The sequence below is a fragment of the Myotis myotis genome, unplaced genomic scaffold (assembly GCF_014108235.1).
Source record: "Myotis myotis isolate mMyoMyo1 unplaced genomic scaffold, mMyoMyo1.p scaffold_m19_p_17, whole genome shotgun sequence".
NCBI classification, from domain to species: Eukaryota; Metazoa; Chordata; class Mammalia; order Chiroptera; family Vespertilionidae; genus Myotis; species Myotis myotis.
This window is the reverse complement of record NW_023416321.1, coordinates 11,368,752-11,385,592: the sequence shown is the minus strand read 5'-3', so window position 1 is coordinate 11,385,592 and position 16,841 is coordinate 11,368,752. Positions and strand designations below refer to the sequence as shown.

General features: G+C 60.3%; 1 protein-coding gene across 2 annotated transcripts; it reads left to right on the top strand.

Annotated features, from left to right (window-relative positions):
* Positions 1 to 233: 233 nt before the first annotated feature.
* Positions 234 to 16,608, top strand: PPP1R9B (protein phosphatase 1 regulatory subunit 9B). 2 transcript variants are annotated; one of them, XM_036339310.1, is made up of 10 exons: positions 237 to 1,718; positions 5,599 to 5,731; positions 7,183 to 7,303; positions 9,520 to 9,624; positions 10,629 to 10,764; positions 11,321 to 11,473; positions 11,597 to 11,650; positions 14,277 to 14,506; positions 14,805 to 14,901; positions 15,078 to 16,608. In XM_036339310.1, the coding sequence occupies exons 1-10, from the start codon at positions 330 to 332 to the stop codon at positions 15,129 to 15,131; spliced, it is 2,472 nt and encodes an 823-aa protein (XP_036195203.1). In that variant the 5' UTR covers positions 237 to 329; the 3' UTR covers positions 15,132 to 16,608. The 2 variants fall into 2 exon arrangements, with proteins under 2 accessions (XP_036195204.1, XP_036195203.1); XM_036339311.1 differs by lacking the exon at positions 9,520 to 9,624 and having other exon boundaries at positions 234 to 1,718.
* Positions 16,609 to 16,841: the final 233 nt, after the last annotated feature.

Here is a 16,841-nt window from a genome sequence, read left to right as displayed (position 1 = left end):
GGCCCCGCCGCCGTTTTCCGGATTGGGTTTGGGTTGGGGGCGACCGGACCAGGCCGCTCGAGCTTGGAACGGGGGCTGGCTGTCTTGGGCAGCTTGATTGGCGGAGACGACCCACACCGGGGCTCGCAGATTTTTTTTTTTCTCCTTTTTTTTTTTTTTTTTAAGCGGCCTTAACTGTCTTTGGCAGCTTGGTTTTGGGGGGAGCCTATAAAAAGGCCTTTCGGGGTTTCTTTTCTCGGGGGGGTGGGGGCGGTGGTTCCGACTTGGCCAGCCGCCTGTCGGAGGGGGGGAGCGGGGAGCGGGGGCATGCGAGCCCGGCTCCCCCCATCATGATGAAGACGGAGCCGCGGGGGCCCGGGGGTCCCCTCCGGAGCGCCTCCCCGCACCGCAGCGCCTACGAGGCGGGCATCCAGGCGCTCAAGCCGCCCGACGCGCCCGGGCCCGACGAGGCCCCCAAGGCAGCCCACCACAAGAAATATGGCTCCAACGTCCACCGCATCAAAAGTATGTTCCTGCAGATGGGCACCACGGCGGGGCCGCCGGGCGAGGCGGGGGGCACCGCCGCCGCCGCCGCCGCCGCCGGCCCCACCGAGGCCCCGCGGGCGCCCGAGCGCGGCGTGCGCCTGTCGCTGCCCAGGGCCAGCAGCCTGAACGAGAACGTGGACCACAGCGCCCTGCTCAAGCTGGGCACCAGCGTGTCCGAGCGCGTGAGCCGCTTCGACTCCAAGCCCGCGCCCTCCGCGCAGCCCGCGCCGCCGCCGCACCCGCCGTCCCGGCTGCAGGAGACGCGGAAGCTGTTCGAACGGAGCGCCCCGGCCGCGGGCGGCGACAAGGAGGCGGCGGCGCGGCGGCTGCTGCGGCAGGAGCGCGCCGGCCTGCAGGACCGGAAGCTGGACGTCGTGGTGCGCTTCAACGGCAGCACCGAGGCCCTGGACAAGCTGGACGCCGACGCCGTGTCGCCGACGGTCAGCCAGCTCAGCGCCGTCTTCGAGAAGGCCGACTCCAGGACCGGCCCCCACCGCGGGCCCGGGCCGCCCCGGGCCACGGCCGCCGGGGCGCCCCCGGTCAACTCGAAGCTGGTCAGTAAGCGGTCCCGGGTGTTCCAGCCGCCGCCGCCGCCGCCCGCCCCGTCGGGGGATGCCCCCGCGGAGAAAGAGCGCGGCCCCGCCGGGCAGCAGCCCCCGCAGCACCGAGTGGCCCCCGCCCGGCCGCCCCCCAAGCCCCGGGAGGTGCGCAAGATCAAGCCGGTGGAGGTGGAGGAGAGCGGGGAGTCGGAGGCCGAGGCGGCGCCTGGGGAGGTGATCCAGGCGGAGGTGACAGTCCACGCGGCCCTGGAGAATGGCAGCACCCGGGCCGCCGCAGCCAGCCCCGCACCCGAAGAGCAGAAGGCCCCAGGGGCCCCCGAGGAAGAGGCGGCGGCCGCGGGGGCGCCTGAGCGAGGGGTGGGCCATGGCCGGGGCCCGGAGGTGGCCCCGGAGGAGGCGGATGAGTCCAAGAAGGAGGACTTCTCCGAGGCGGACTTGGTGGACGTGAGCGCCTACAGCGGGCTCGGGGAGGACTCCGGGGGCAGTGCCCTGGAGGAGGACGATGAAGACGACGACGAGGATGGGGAGCCCCCCTATGAGCCCGAGTCGGGGTGCATGGAGATCCCGGGGCTGTCGGAGGAAGAGGACCCGGTTCCCAGCCGGAAGATCCATTTCAGCACGGCGCCCATCCAAGTAAGTGACCCCCCTCCCCGCCCCGCCCCGCGCCGCCCCTGCCTGCCACGTGCACGCTGTCGCCCCCACTTCGCCCGTGGAGTTTTGGCAGACTGAGTCAGCCCCTGCCACTCAGCCCCTTCCCAGAAGTTGCCACCCGGAGGGGGGGGGCGTGGGGGAGTGCCCCTGTTTGTCAGAAGGGGAGGACTTTCAGGTCCCGAGACAGGGATGGCCTGCCTGGACCTGCCTCAGGTTCCCCTGTCTGCTGCCCCGCCCAGCCCTCCCGCCGCACCTCTCCCTGCCCCGTCCCCCGCAAGGGTCCTGGGGCACCTGCTTTCCCTTCCATTCCCAGTCATTCTTCCTCCAGGTGCCAGAGCGAAGGCTTGGGTGTGTGTGTGTGTGTGTGTGTGTGTGTGTGTGTGTCCCCAGGAGAGCCTCCCCCTATTGGTCCTTACCCAGCTCTGGGCAGGAGGGGGGCAGGGGAGCTTGGAAACACCCTCTGGACTCCCCCTGTGTAGGAGCTGTTTAGGATGTGGGAGGGAGGAGCCAGGAACTCCCCAAAATTAAGGAACAGGGGACCATAGCCCTAACTCCATCGGTCTTGTATGTAGCCCCCACCCCAGCTTTGCAGAAGTGAAAGAGGGAAGCAGTTCTTTGAGGGTGAGCTGGGCTTGGGTCATGTGACTGGGGGTGGGGGAAGGCCAGTGCTGGGGCCCTCTTTCTAGGGGTCTGGGTGGGCCAGGGGGAAGTGTTGGGTGCCACAGGGAATAGGTACTTGGTGTGGCCCTTGAGGGGGCTAGGCCTTCAGCTGGCCAGGGAGGAGGGGGTGGGGCTGAGGACCCCCAGCCCCCAGGGGACCTGGCAGCAGCCTGCATGCCTTTGCTCTTGGCTGCTCAATAGGACAGGCTCCCAAGGCCTTGGCAGGCCCAAACGCTCTTGGCTGTGTTCTCCGGGTGCCCTGACGGGTGCCCTGACGGGGATGGGAACTGCCCCTTTGGGAGGTCTCAGTTGGCCCCCTCACCCCCACCACGCTTGGTGATTCTTTGTAGACCGTGCCGGTGCCCTGAGCTCCTCAGAGCAGTGCTGGTGTGGGGGAGGGGGCATCCCCTGGGGAGACAAGAACCTCAGGCCACCTCCCTTTTTTCTACCCCCCACTTCTGACTGGCACATTCAGCCTAGATGGCCCTTTCTCACCACCCCTGGTTCAGCGGCCAGGTCCACTGCATGGGGGTGCCAGGTTCCAGGACTGTTCTTGGCCTGGACCCTGCCCCTCCCCTCCTGAGTCAAACCCTCATCTGTTTGCTTGCAGTTTCCATAACGACTGGTGGACACTGAAGCTGGCCCAGTTTCCTCTCACTTGTCAGAGTATCTTAACCTCTGGCTCTCTCATCAAGGGGCCTGAGAGGTGCTATCCCCACCAGGCCAGCCCCTTCCCCAGCTACGACCTTAAAGTCCTTTCTCAATCCTCTTTCCCTCCTGAAGCCTTGAGATCCTGGACGGAACTGAGGATTATGGGGTTTCTTGGGATGCTGAGGAAGGGTGGGGGGCACTGAGGAAGTCAGGAACCCCCCCCAGCCCCCCACCAGTTCTCTGAGCCGCCTGATCCCCTCAGAGGTGGAATTTGGTCTTTTAGACCTGGGCCTCTGACTGTCTATATTTGACACCTTACCCTGATTTTGGGCTAAAAAATAGCGCATGATTTGGAGCAGTGCTCCCCGACTCCCTGGTGACTGCCGCTGCCTGAGGGTGAGAGCCGGTGGCATCTGGTCCTGCCTTATTGTGTCTGACTTTTGACCTTGCTGGGATTTCCTCCTCCCCACCCTGGGCAGCGGTCCCCATTTTCCCCTCTCCCTGCCCCCACTCTGCGTGGATACTCAGTCCAGGGCCTTGTGTCCCGCTGGTGACCCAGTTATTGCCTTTGTGGAGGCTTCTGCTGAGGACAGAGCGCCCAGTTCCAGATTGTCACCTGGGCCCAGGGCTCGGAGAGGCTGGGCACCGTGAGGAGTGGTCTGGGCCCTCTGAGCCTGAGGCCTGAGTTTCCTGCAGGGCTTCATAGACTGAGAACAGAAGATGAGGGCAGAACCCAGGGCAGGCTGTGAGGGTGTTTTGGAGGTCACTGCTTGTGTTCGTGTGCGCACACACTGTGAGACTGCATGGGGGTGGGGCTTGGTGACCCAGGCCACCACGAAGACGGTGATGAAGGGACCCTGACTCAGAGGCAAAAGTGGGCCAAACCCAGTTTGCCCGGTCTCAGCTCACACCAGCTCCTGTCCTAGGGCCTGGGACACGTGTGCAATGAGGACAAAGTCACAGGCGACCCGCCCACCAGAGCCCAGCTGGGCACCCTCTCATCCTGCCCTACCACCGGCTAACCCAGGGCAGCGGACCTGGCATTTGCACCCTGTGCAGACTGGGTCGCCCTCCCTCCAGGGGGCTTGGAGGCTGCTGGCCAGGTGTCATGAGGGCAGTCCAACGGCCTGCTGCACGATGATGAGCGTTCAGGGCCTGAGCTTGAGTTTCTCTGATGCTGTGAAATTGAGGGCAATGAGTTGTGTGGCCACATAGCTCCCCTTCCCCAGCCATGCTCCCAGGCTCACCCTGGGAGTGAGCCTCTGGGCTTGGGGGCATGGGCACAGGAGCCCAAACTAAAGCTGGGACCCCAGAGTGCTGCCTGCCCTGTGCTCTTGGGACATTGTACTGGAGGAGAGGGGCCCGGCAGGTTCTCGGGGAAGGCAGTGCCCCACTCCAGCTCCTCAGGCCCAGTCATCTGACAGAGCTGCGCCCACCCATTCTCGCCCCCACTAAGCTCCAAGTGGTGCCAACCTGTCGCTGCAGGCAGTGAAGCAGGAACAAGTCATGGTACCCCAAATGGTGCTCATTAACCTCCCACTGGGGGCTCCCCTGCCTGGGCCCCCACAATCAGGCACTCCCACAGCCCCTGCCCTATCTTCTGTTCCTGGGAGGAGGGTCGGGCTGGGGAAAACCCCCCCCCCCTTTGTGCTGAGAGATTTGGGAAGAGGAGGACAGCAGAGGGGCACAGGGGACAAGGCAGAGCTGAGCTGGCCTTGGGGCCACCGCGAAGGCTGGGTTTGCTTGTCTCATCAAGGCCCAGTGCACTGGAGACAGGGCCAGCCTCAGAGAGCAGTGGTCCTACCTAGAGGGAGACTGAGGCCTGCAGGCAAGGCCATAGGTGTTCTCTCTGTTCCTACCATCTGAGGGGCACCTTAGGTGGAGGGCCTGCCCTTCCCCCATGAGGGTGGAGGTGGCCCTTCCTGCCTCCCTCCCCCACCCTGGCCTCAACTTCAGGTTCAGGTCAGCCCTGTCCTCTCCATCTCTGTGTCTCCTGCTCCCCTCCCCCTCCCTGCATCTCACTCCGCTCCCTCCTCTCTCCCCATCTGGCATCCTCCAGCATCTCCATTCTTTCTCCCCTCCGCCTCTTTCCCTCGCCTGCTCAGCCTGTTCCTTCTGCTATCCTGCCCCCTGTGTCCATGTCTGTATCTGCCCTCGCCTCGGTCTGGCTCTCCCTCATCTCTTACTCGCTATTTGCCCCTGTCTGTTGGTCGTTCTCTGTCCTGGGGACCTGGGTTCCTGAGTCGGGCAGTTTCTCCAGCATGGCCCTTCCTTTGCTTCTCCTGTCGGCCATGCTTACACTGTTGGGGCTGCAGAAGAGAATCGTGGTGTGGACTGGGCTAGGCTGTGGCCCTTTCTCTCCCATGGACTCCAGAACAAGAAGGGCCTTCACTCCAAGCTGGGCTTATCCTGGGCTGGGGAGACCTTAACCTGTCTAGCGGGTGGAGGAGGCCTATGGTAGGAGGGGAGCATCGGTGGGTGGCACAGCCTGCCCTCTTGGCCTCCCCGAGCCAGTTCTGCCCTTGCCCTCTGACAAGTGTCCTCTCCCCAGGTGTTCAGCACCTACTCCAACGAGGACTACGATCGTCGCAACGAGGACGTGGACCCCATGGCGGCCTCTGCGGAGTATGAGCTGGAGAAGCGGGTGGAGCGGTTGGAGCTGTTCCCTGTGGAGCTGGAGAAGGGTGAGCGGCCAGGCCTGGCCACGTGGGTGTCCTCTCCGGTGCCAGCTTCTGGCCGGGGCCCCTGTCAGCAACCCACAGCCACACGGACACCAGTGCTGTGTGCTTCTTCAGTCGCCAGGCTCCCGAGGGCACGGTGGGGGCTGTCCGGGGCTGTGTGCTGGCCAGACATGATGGGAGACCTAAGGGGGCGGCAGACATGGATGGGACAGTCACATCTAACTACGCCCTTAGGCGCTGTAATAGGTGCTGGGGAGGCCCGGAGGGGCTGAAATAACGGCGTTTTACAGGAGACCTGACCAGACTTGGGGTGGGGGTTCCCCAAGGAAGTGATGTTTGAGTTGGGCTCTGAAAAGGAGTTCAGGGGACTTTTGGGGGAAGAGAGAAGGCGGGCTTGGCTGGATTTGGACAGTGAGGGGAAGAAGGGCGTGCAAGCAAGGCCTCGAGACCATGTGAAGGACACTGTCTTTTCCCTAAGATGGACTGGTGTGGGAGAGGTATTCCAGAAAGACCTCTCCAGGCCCTAGCCGGTTTGGCTCAGTGGATAGAGCATCAGCCTGCAGACCTAAGGGTCCTGGGTTTGATTTCAGTCAAGAGCACGTACCTCCTCCCCGGCCCTGGTGCACACAGGAGGCAACCAATTGATGTGTTTCTCTCACATCGATATTTTTCTCTATCTTTTCCTCTCTCTTCCACTCTCTCTAAAAATCAAATGGAAAATATCCTCAGGTGAGGGTTCAAAAAAGAAAGACCACTCCAGGCTGTGCTTTGGGGAGAAGGATCCTGGGACCACTGGTGTGGACAAGATGGTGGCCGTGCGGGAGGGAAGTGGGTGGCCTGAGAGGTCCTGGGGAGGCAGATCGGCAGGGTCTGGTGGTGGTTTGGCTTGGGCAAAGGCTGTGAGGGGGAGGGAGGAATCCAGGTGACTCCCAGGCCCCAGGAGGGAGTGGCAGACAGGGAGAGCCAGTTTGTGGGGGAAGACCATGAGTTGGGATGTCAGAGGCCCGCGGGAGGGGCGGTGCAGCTGGGAGAGAAGAGCGGGAAGTCTTTGAAGCTGTGAGTATGGATGAGATTGCTTAAAGAAGAGTGAGCCCACTGCCGCCACCCGACTCCATCCGCATCCCCCACACACCCTCGTGTGCACACACAGTAGCCTCTGGCCCGCCCACGAGGGTCACCCTCAGCAGGCCCTGCTGCCCATCCATTCTGTGGGTGGACAGAGGGCAGGGAGTGGCCCAAGAGCATCCTAGTCGACTTGGCAAAGACGGGGTGGACAAAACTGCACCCCTTCCCCAGTTGTGGGACACTCCCAAGCGTGGAGGGGGGCCATGCCCCAGAGTGAGGGCTGGGGATGGGGTGCATCTCTCACGTTGTCCCCTGCAAGCCCTGAGCTAGACCTCCTTGTTCCCCCTTCTCCATGGCCCCCCAGCATCTCACTGCCCTCTGCTCCACAGACTCCGAGGGCCTGGGCATCAGCATCATCGGCATGGGGGCCGGGGCAGACATGGGCCTGGAGAAGCTGGGCATCTTCGTCAAGACTGTGACTGAGGGCGGTGCAGCCCACCGGGATGGCAGGTACCGCCTCTCCCTCTCGTCCTCTGTAGGGTGGGTCACTGAGCCAGGCTGGGCTCATATGGTGGTGGAGCAACACTGTGCCAGGTGCTGGTCGAGGCCTGGGGCCACAGCATGCACTTGCATTCTAGGGGGGGCTGAAGACGAGGGCTGGTTTCGGGTGTCTGAGTGTGGGGGAGGGCCAGGGTAGGGAGAGCATGAGCATGGAGACTGTGTGCCTGGTGGAGTATATTTGAGCATTCCCTCCTTCATTCCTCAAATATCTAATTCCTGACTCTGTCCTGGGGCTGGTGCCAGGCCCCGGGGAGTCAGTGATGAGATACTTGCCCTTAGGAGTCATGTGGTGTGGTGTGGTGTGGTGTGGTGTGGTGTGGTGTGGTGTGGTGAGGCAGACATTCAAGTGGACACAGAAAATGGTGAAATGGAGGAAAAATACAGGGTGCCATGAAGGCATAAAAAGGAGGGCTTGACCTCCCACCCAAGTGAGGCTACGACCTTAAATTTCCTTTGGTACCAGGCAGCTCAATACAACTGCCCAAGGGTAGCTGCTACACCCTCTTTGGGAAAGCAATTTGGCAATATTTACCAAAGCCTTAAGGAAGTAATCCTAAATGTAGAAAGGCTTTCTGCATGAAGATGCCCATCACAGTATCTATAGAAAAATAAAAAGTCATGTCTGCACAGCAGCAGCACGCCCAGATAGAGTATGGTGCTTCCCTCCTGATGAGATACTTTGTTTACAATGAGCAACGTGGGGATATGTCCAGTGACAAGATGTAGGATGCGCATTGTAAATAAAATCTGATCATCAGCTCTGAATAAAAAAAGGGGGGGGAGGCTTGATCTCTCTGGGTATTAGGGAAGGCTTCTTGGAGGAAGTGACATTGCAGCTGAGACCTGAAGGATCAGCAGAAGTTAACTAGGCTAAAAAGGAGTATTAGGTGCAGGCTGGGGACCAAAAGCAGGCAGTTATGGCTGGAGCCTAGAGAACAGGGGATCCAGGTGTGTGGTGTGGCTAGAAAGACAGTGCAGATGTGTCTGCAGAGGAAACTGCTCCTTCCATGTGTCATGTGTGCCTGTGTTTTGATATCTGAGCTCGAGGGGGTATCTGTGGGTCAGAAGGTTCTGGAAGGACCTCCTGGAGTCCTGGGAAGCCCAGTGACCCTTCTGGGAACAACTCCACTGTATGTGTCTTGCAGCAGGGAAGTGGGAAGGGCTCAGGGCACCCCGGGGTTGTAAGTGGGAGGTTGACATCAAGGGTGCCTTGTGGTGGTACCTCCAACGCAGACCCCTTTCATGTGACAGGGGTAAGTGGGTATCCCTGTGAGGGCTAATGACTTTAGGGTCATGTTGCTAGAGGTGGGTTGCCTCCATCAGAGGCCTTTTGCCCACTGCAACCCAGGTGGCATGGCGGGGAGGGGCAGAGAAGAGGAAGATGACAGTCCCTGCTCTTTCACTTACCTCCTCATTGGGACTTTCCAGAACCCTTCCTGTGGTCACCTGGTTGGCAGTTTGGGGAGTGTGTGCATGGGAGAGAGTGTCCACAGGCTCGTACCCACATGTGAGGCATGTGAAGTGTTTACAATAGGCCGCGTCCTCCCTATCCACATTGGAGCCCTGTGAGAAGGCTTGGGGCTCAAGGGAGGTCCCCTCATTCCATCCCTCTCAGCAGGCCATGTTGGACCACCCCCATCTCTCCCCTTGTGAGGAGAACAGGCTTCATTCAGGTGCACAGCTGGACTGTTGGGGGTTGTGCACCAGTGTCAGGGTGAGCGGACCCTGTGGTACAGAGTGTGAACGTGAGTGTGTGAGGCAGGAAGGAAATCTTCATTTGGAAGGAAATCTTCAGACCAGGTCTGTGCAGACTTGTATGTGTCAGAGGGCTGTGGGCCTTGCCACTGTGCATGGCGGTTGTGATCTCTGGTGGATGTCACACTGCTCTGTCAGGGGTGATGCAGGAGACACGGGTGTGATTGTCATGGGAAGGGAGCTTGACGCTGCTGGTCCCGGACACCTATGTGCTTTGCTTGCTCAGGTCACTGCCCACACAGGTGGGTCTGGCTGATACCTGATCCTCAGGCCTCATGCATTTTATGCAGGTAGACAAAGTACCAGGTCCCTGTGGGGACTGAGCCTTGAGTTTCTAATGGGAAGGGGCCACCTCTACCCTAGCTCCACAGGTCCCCTCATGATGCCCTAACCAGTGTCACCTCCCCTAGGATCCAGGTGAACGACCTCCTGGTGGAGGTGGACGGAACCAGTTTGGTGGGAGTGACCCAGAGCTTTGCAGCCTCCGTGCTCCGGAACACCAAGGGCCGCGTGCGGTGAGGGCCGGGCGGGTGGGGTAGGTGGGGACTGGGAGCAGGCAGGAGGCTCGGCCTTCATCCGGCCACTCTGCCCATTTGCCCACACGCAGTTAAGATTCTGCGTGACCCAACTTACAGAGGAGGTCCCACTGCGTCCCTGCCCGAAGGCATTGCTGTGCCCATATCCCTTGCCTCAAGCCTACCTTCCCATCCTGAGCCCGTGACCGCTGCTGGCCACCAGCACTCGGGCTCCAAGGCCCGCTCTCCACCGCACCTCCAAACTGGCCTCTTGGGCTCATTCTTCCCCTGCCTGTCCAGGCTCATTCATTGTAAAACCAAGATGTACAGGGAGAATGCCATGCAGGCTGGAAGGACTCTTCTCCCCGAGCCTGTCAATGAAGGGGATGGTGCTAGAAGCTCCCTGTGTCCCTCTCTGGCAAAACATTCAGGGATCACTCCTGCCCCCTCCAAGAGGGGCACTGCCCCCAGGAAAGGGTGGTGGAGAGAAACAGGATGTGGGTGGCCACGGAGAGGAGGGGCTGGTACCTGGAAGTTCCACTATTTCCTCTCCATCCTAATCTCCAGTCACCATCATCCCGCCCCTTCCTGAAGCTCAGGGCCTTGGAGCCTATACCAGTGCAAGACACCCCTCCACAGCCCCTGCCCTGCCGGGGTGGTTCAGGTTCGCCATCCCCTGCCTCGTTTCCTCCCACATGGTGGGGTCAGAGCCCCTACACTGGCAGCTCCTGAACGCACGTCCCCTGCAGCCCAGACTGAAGTTTGGCTGGCATCACCCCTCCCCCAAAACCGGCCAGTGGGCCTTTGCCGCTCCTGGAAGGAAACTCAATAAGGGCCCCCGGCTCCCCCATTCATTATTAACGTTCTGCAGCCTCTGGGCTCAGCCCTCTCATTTCATCTCCCCTGGGAGGGCCTGGGTGTGGAGAGGAGCACCAGCAGGGAGGAGGATGCCGTTCACCCAGCCGAGGACAGAGGCAAAAGGAATGACACCGGTGTCCCTGCAGGTTTATGATTGGCCGGGAGCGGCCCGGTGAGCAGAGCGAGGTGGCTCAGCTAATTCAGCAGACCCTGGAACAGGAGCGATGGCAGCGAGAGATGATGGAGCAGAGATACGCCCAGTATGGGGAGGACGACGAGGAGGTAGGGACTCCTGGTCTGGCTGCCAGCGGCATCGCCCCCTGGTGGCCGGATGGAGCTTTACAGCCATCCTCCGCCTCCACCGCTTTCCCAGGCCTTGTGAAGAAGCCGGGAGCACCCTTCCCTGTCCTAGGGGAGCCCCCGTCTGAGGGAGGTGATGCAGACCTTTCCTCCCGCAACCCTGGTGGAGGAGTCACACCCTCTTTCTTCAGAGAGGCTTCCTGGTCCCACGAGGAAAATAGAGTTCTTCAAAGAGCCCCCCCGTCTGAGGGGACAGCACAGCCCCTAGCCCCAGGGGCCATAATCTGAGGAAGGAGACAGCTCCAGACCTCAGGGGACCCCTAGAAACAGGCTGTCTCTTCAGGGGTCTCTCTTATGGGGGGATTGCCCATGCCTTCAGGGGAGACACACACCGTGGCCCCAGTCTGATGGGGGCAACATGAACCAGACCCCCTAAGGGGCTCCCAGTTTGACGTGGGCTGACTATTGCAGTCTAAGCCCGGCTGTCAGGCCTGTGGGGCTGGGATGGGCAGGGCGCACGGCCTCCTCTCCTTCGCAGACCGGAGAGTACGCCACCGACGAGGAGGAGGAGCTGAGCCCCACGTTCCCAGGCGGCGAGATGGCCATCGAGGTGTTCGAGTTGGCAGAGAACGAGGATGCCTTGTCCCCTGTGGACATGGAGCCCGAGAAGCTGGTGCACAAGTTCAAGGAGGTGGGAGGAGGGGGTCCTGGGAGGGGAGGGGGGAGGGTAAGGTGGGCCAGCATCCCACCTGCAGCTCTGCCAACCCCCCGCCCCCCGGCCCGTGAACTGATCACCTGCCCCGTTCCCCTGCAGCTCCAGATCAAGCATGCTGTGACTGAGGCAGAGATCCAGCAGCTGAAAAGAAAGGTGAGGGGAGTGTGTGGAGGGGGAGGAACAGGGTCTGAGGGCTGGAGGGATGACCCCCCCACCTCACACCTGCACACTGACACTTGCCTACCTTCCTCTACCCACAAGCACGTATAGGGCGAGCTGTCCTTAGGCAAGGGAGGGCAGGGTAAAGAACTCGAGCTCTGGACGCGTCTGTCCACCATTCACTTGCTGCTCAGTGCCTCAGTCTTTTCATCTATAAAATGGGGTAATAATAGTGCCAATACCATAGGATCCTTGTGAGGATTAAGTGAGATAATCCAGGGAAAGTCCTTAGCGCAGTGTCTGACACATCGTAGGTGCTCAATAAAAGGCTGCACAATCAGCTATTATCCCAAAATACACTGGCTTACATTCTAGATGTCTTCATGTCCATGCTGTCCCACATGAGTCCTCTACACACAGGGCCAGTGATAGATGCATACTGCCCAGAGATACTCACAGGCACATGCCAGCCTGGACCCCGGGCACACAGTACCCACAGAGCCATGCCCCAGACACCTAATTTGTGCAGGCAGAACACGGAGATGCTAGACTTCTGCTTCACACGTGCATCGCCCCGGATGTGTAGACTCCCTCTGCATTGCTCTAAGACACACAGGCACGGCCATTGCATAGGAGTGTCACAGGACATGTGCCTTCTCACGAGGTGCTGATGCTAACACTCCCAGATGGTGACACACGTGACATCCACAGTCACACGTATGCACCGCACACAGACACCCACACAAGCATGTTGGGTGCTAACTCTCGCAGGCATGGAGATGCACAGACTTCAGATGAAAAACTTGTATTGGGCCCCTGCTGGGCCAGGACATTAGGAGTTCCAACTCCTGTGAGGCTTTCTGTGTAGTGGGGAGAAGCAGGGGTACACAGCCATGTGGACACGGTACACTGAGGTACACGTGTGTGCACGCCCACATGTGGGTTTATACCCACTGTGCATGGAGAAGGGAGAGTGTGAAGCGGAGCCTGGGAGAGGGGGTTAGATGCTTGCTGGCAGGAGACAAGCTTGAGCTCGGAGGCTGGCTTTGGAGGAGGCCGTGGGCTGTAGCAGCCGTTGCTGTGGGAGATGTGGGAGCAGAGCTGGCTGCCAGGGTGGGCGTAGCTGCAGTGTCCTGACTTCCCCCGAAGGACCCTAGCCTTGGACCTGTGGCCACCTGGGGGCCGCAAGAAGGAAGACCACTGCCTGTGAAGTGGGAGGACACAAGGGTAGGTGGGCAGGACTTGGAGGCCAGCGAACTTAGGAGGCAGGTGCAGGCCAGAGCTGCCCAGCGTATGGCAGAGGGTGCGGAAGGGAAGGCTGGGTTGGAGCTGCATTTCTGAGGTGGAGATGGCAGGCCAGGTTCCTGAGTGGGTGCAGAGCATTAAGGGGCAGGGTAAGTCAAAGGCCTGTTCATGCTCTCAGTCAATAAACATCTGCTGGCTACCTCCTGGCTGCCCGCACTATTCCGGTCCCTGTGATAGGCAGAAGCAGGTTTGGTCCTTGCCCTTGTGCAGCTCCGAGTCTGCGCACCAATGACTGTATCGTTACAGACGGACATGGGCTTTGTGGGAGAGGACAGGGTTGTGAGCTCTGAAGAGCAGCAGGACCTGATGGGGGTGGGGCGTGGGGCTGTGCTGTTGGAGGTGCTCCAGGAAACTTCTCTGGGGAAGTGACACTCTGAGCAGAGAACCCAAGGGTGAGCTAGTGGGAAATGATGAGGCAAGGGGGAGGGGAGATGGGAACACTCCAGGCAGAGGGAACAGCACGGGCAAACGCTGTGTGCCAGGAGGATCTGCAGGAAGGCCTGTGTGGCTGGGGCCTAGAGAGCAAGTGGCATTTGCAGCCAAGGTCGGAGGGGCAGGCAGGGGCTTGAGGCTGAGCACTGGGGTGACGGTGAGAGAGGATGGCATCTTTGAACAGAGGTGGGCTGGACAGAAAGGAGGAATACCTTTGGGGTCGGAGTGGGGGCCTGGTGCCTGTGAGGAGTTGGAAGTGATGTTAGGCTGGAGCTCAGGACTCAGGGCTCTGAGTGCACAAATGGGGTGTGGGAGGTGAGAGAGCGAACAGAGGCTCCAGGACTGAGCCGTTGGAGACAGGAGGTCTGTACTGGCGTAGCCTGCGAGCTGGGAGAGGGGCCAGGATTGTTCAAGAAGCCACAGAAGCAGGGACTGGTCAGTAGGCCAGAGGTGCAGAGGGGACAGAGCGTAGTGGTGACTTTTCCCTGTTCCGCTCTCACATCTACCACCTCATGGTAGCCCTTGTGAGCGTGGCAAGGCAAACATCACTCCCATTTTACAGATTAGAAGACTGAGACTTAAGACAGAAGTTGCCTTGCCCCAAGTCACAGAGCTAATCAGTGACTAACCCAGGCCCCCTGCCTTCTGGGAGCAGGAGTGTGGTGCATTGTCAGGGACTCCAGCTAGGAGCTCTGAGGCCGAGGTCCCACCTCTTCCTTCTCCGGTTTCAGGTCTCAGGTTCAGCCAAATAAGAGTCAGTAGTTAGGGAGCAGTGGGCTCCATATCTGCAGAATCATCCAGAGGTTCTGGCCCAGTGAAAGATGGGGGTGCTCCTGGGCTCCCTCGGGCCCCCACCAACCCAGGGCCATCCTTCCTCTCTCAGCTGCAGAGCCTGGAGCAGGAGAAGGGGCGGTGGCGGGTGGAGAAGGCCCAGCTGGAGCAGAGTGTGGAAGAGAACAAGGAGCGCATGGAGAAGCTGGAGGGCTACTGGGGTGAGGCCCAGAGTCTGTGCCAAGCTGTGGATGAGCACCTGCGGGAGACCCAGGCCCAGTACCAGGCCCTGGAGCGCAAGTACAGCAAGGCCAAGCGCCTCATCAAGGACTACCAGCAGAAGTATGTGGCCGGGGCCCGGGGGGCACTGAGGGGCCTTGGTCGCAGTCCTTCCCCATCCCCAGCTGAGTAGGGAGATGAGGAGCATAGAAGGTGGAGAGCCCGTGGTGGGGGTACCTGGGCCCGGAATGATGACCAGACCCCAGAGGCTTTGGGAACACCTCGGCCTCCCTGACCTGAGAACAGGGAGGGCGCAGAGCTGCCCAGTAGAGCTGAGGATAGGATTGAGAACCCTGACACTTTCTGGGTGGAAGCCAGGCCACACACCCTTACCCACCATCTGTCCCCCGCTGACCACCAGGGAGATCGAGTTCCTGAAAAAGGAGACGGCACAGCGCCGGGTTCTGGAGGAGTCGGAGCTGGCCAGGAAGGAGGAGATGGACAAGCTCCTGGACAAGGTAGGCCCAGGGTGCCCTGGGGGCAGGGCCTTGTGGAGGTAATGGCAGGGAAGCCCCCATCGGGCACCGGCTCTGGATCTCAGTCATGCTGCTGGCTGAGAGCTCAGGGCCATGGCCCCACCAGTGGACACAAGGAGTGGGGCCCATGCCTGACCCCTCTCCCCTTTGTTTTCCAGATCTCAGAACTGGAAGGAAACCTGCAAACACTGAGGAATTCCAATTCTACTTAGCAGGAATCTTTCCTTGACCAGACAATAACTAACCCCTCCCATTGTCCTCCCTCCCGTCCTCAATATTTCACCCCACCCCCTACCAGCCTGGGGACAGGTGCCCCGACTCCCCCACCCCTCTGCCCCACCTCCCCCAGCTTCAGGGACCAGAGGGCCCATATCACAGGCCCCATTATGGTGGCCCCGGGCAGACAGGTGGCTGGAAGGATGGCCTCCTTCTTACTTCATGGGGCACAGAGGCCGAGGGATGCTGAGGGCTGGCCTGGGTGGTGGATGGACACAAGGATCTGCAGACCAAACTGCCAGACTTTACAACCTCCAGCCTTTGTCTCTGGACTGGAATGGGGCTGAGGGCTCTCCCAGCATTTCACCACCTGGAGGCTGCTCCCTGCCCACAGGCTCCTTGACTTGAGATTCTACCTTTTTGGCCCCTCCCCTCCCCCATCATTGTGCTGTCTCTGTTTCATTCTGATCTCCTGGAAGGGGTTGCCTCCACACCTTCTCCCATTCCTGTTCCCCTCCCAGGAGGGATTGAGTCCACCCCAGAGCCTGGAGGCTGGGCCTGGCCCTGCACTGATGTCTCATGTATCCTTCAGGAAAAGGGGAGTAAGAGTAGGGAGAGGGGGGCAGAAGCCCTCAGTTTCTCCTTGTGCCTCCCACCTGCCCTTCCCTGGTGCCAAATAGCCATAACCTCTTCCTGGAACTGTTCTGTGGCCTCTCGGGTCGTTTCCTGTCCAACCCTGGGAATTCTGGGGATGAGAGGAAATCAGCTTGTAGGGGGCTGGCTGCAGAGACCTGGTCTTAGGCAAGAGAAGCATTACTTACTGAGAGCCAGGCCCTGCCCTGCCCAGGGCCACACATGGAAGCCTTGTACTAACACCAGAGATTCAGCCTCACCCACCCACACCCACACCCACACCCTTCCAATGTTTTGACTGGAGGGCAACATTTTACTAAACTTTTTGGAGACCAGGGCTGCCCTGCTGACAGCCTGCTTTCTAAGTGAAATTGACTCGTTTCCTCACTTTAACCCCAAATTGGGGCTTGGACCAAGGGAGGTGAGGACCCTCTCAGGTCCCCCTCCCCTTTCAGAATCCATCTCTCATTTTGTCCCTCCCTGATGCCCCTGCCCCAGCCTGGGTTTTTGGCTTCTCCTCATCCCCTATAAATAGACCATGCCATCTATCAGTATTTCTTCCCTCTCCCCTCCCTGTCTCCAGACGTTTCCCTACCCCTGAAAGAGCTGGCTGTCTCAGTGCCCGGCCCATGCACTTCACCTACGCCCTCGCAGACGGAGGGGGCGGGGCCAGGCAGGTGGGGCCGCAGGCGCTTCTGGTTGCTCTGGCCAGTGTCGGTCCCCATCCCGCCCTCTGCAGGACTGCGTCTCTGTATATAATATATATATGTATGTATTGTTTCCGGTTTTGTACGGACCATGCCCTCTGTCAGGTCGTCCCCATAAACGCAGCCCCCAGAGCCTCGCTGCCTGGTTTCTTGATTCACGGGAGGGCGGTGGAGGGAGGACAGGGATGCCAGTCTTGCCCAGTGGTCTCCCACCACCAGTGCTTCTCTGTTCCAAGTACCTTTCCAAGGAAAGCCCTGGTTCCCAGGCACGCCCTCTCTGCTACTGCCCCATCAGCACCCATGCTTTTTTATCCATTCCAACTGGGCAAAGCTGGGTTTCTAGAGAGTTCCTTAGGTGCATCCCAT

Bases quoted from the DNA above. Each gene is read 5' to 3' on its own strand.
- PPP1R9B (XM_036339310.1), top strand. From the start codon at position 330: ATGATGAAGACGGAGCCGCGGGGGCCCGGGGGTCCCCTCCGGAGCGCC. The intron at 5,732-7,182 runs GTGAGCGGCCAG...TCTGCTCCACAG, and splicing joins CCCTGTGGAGCTGGAGAAGG to ACTCCGAGGGCCTGGGCATC. The intron at 10,765-11,320 runs GTAGGGACTCCT...TCTCCTTCGCAG, and splicing joins ATGGGGAGGACGACGAGGAG to ACCGGAGAGTACGCCACCGA.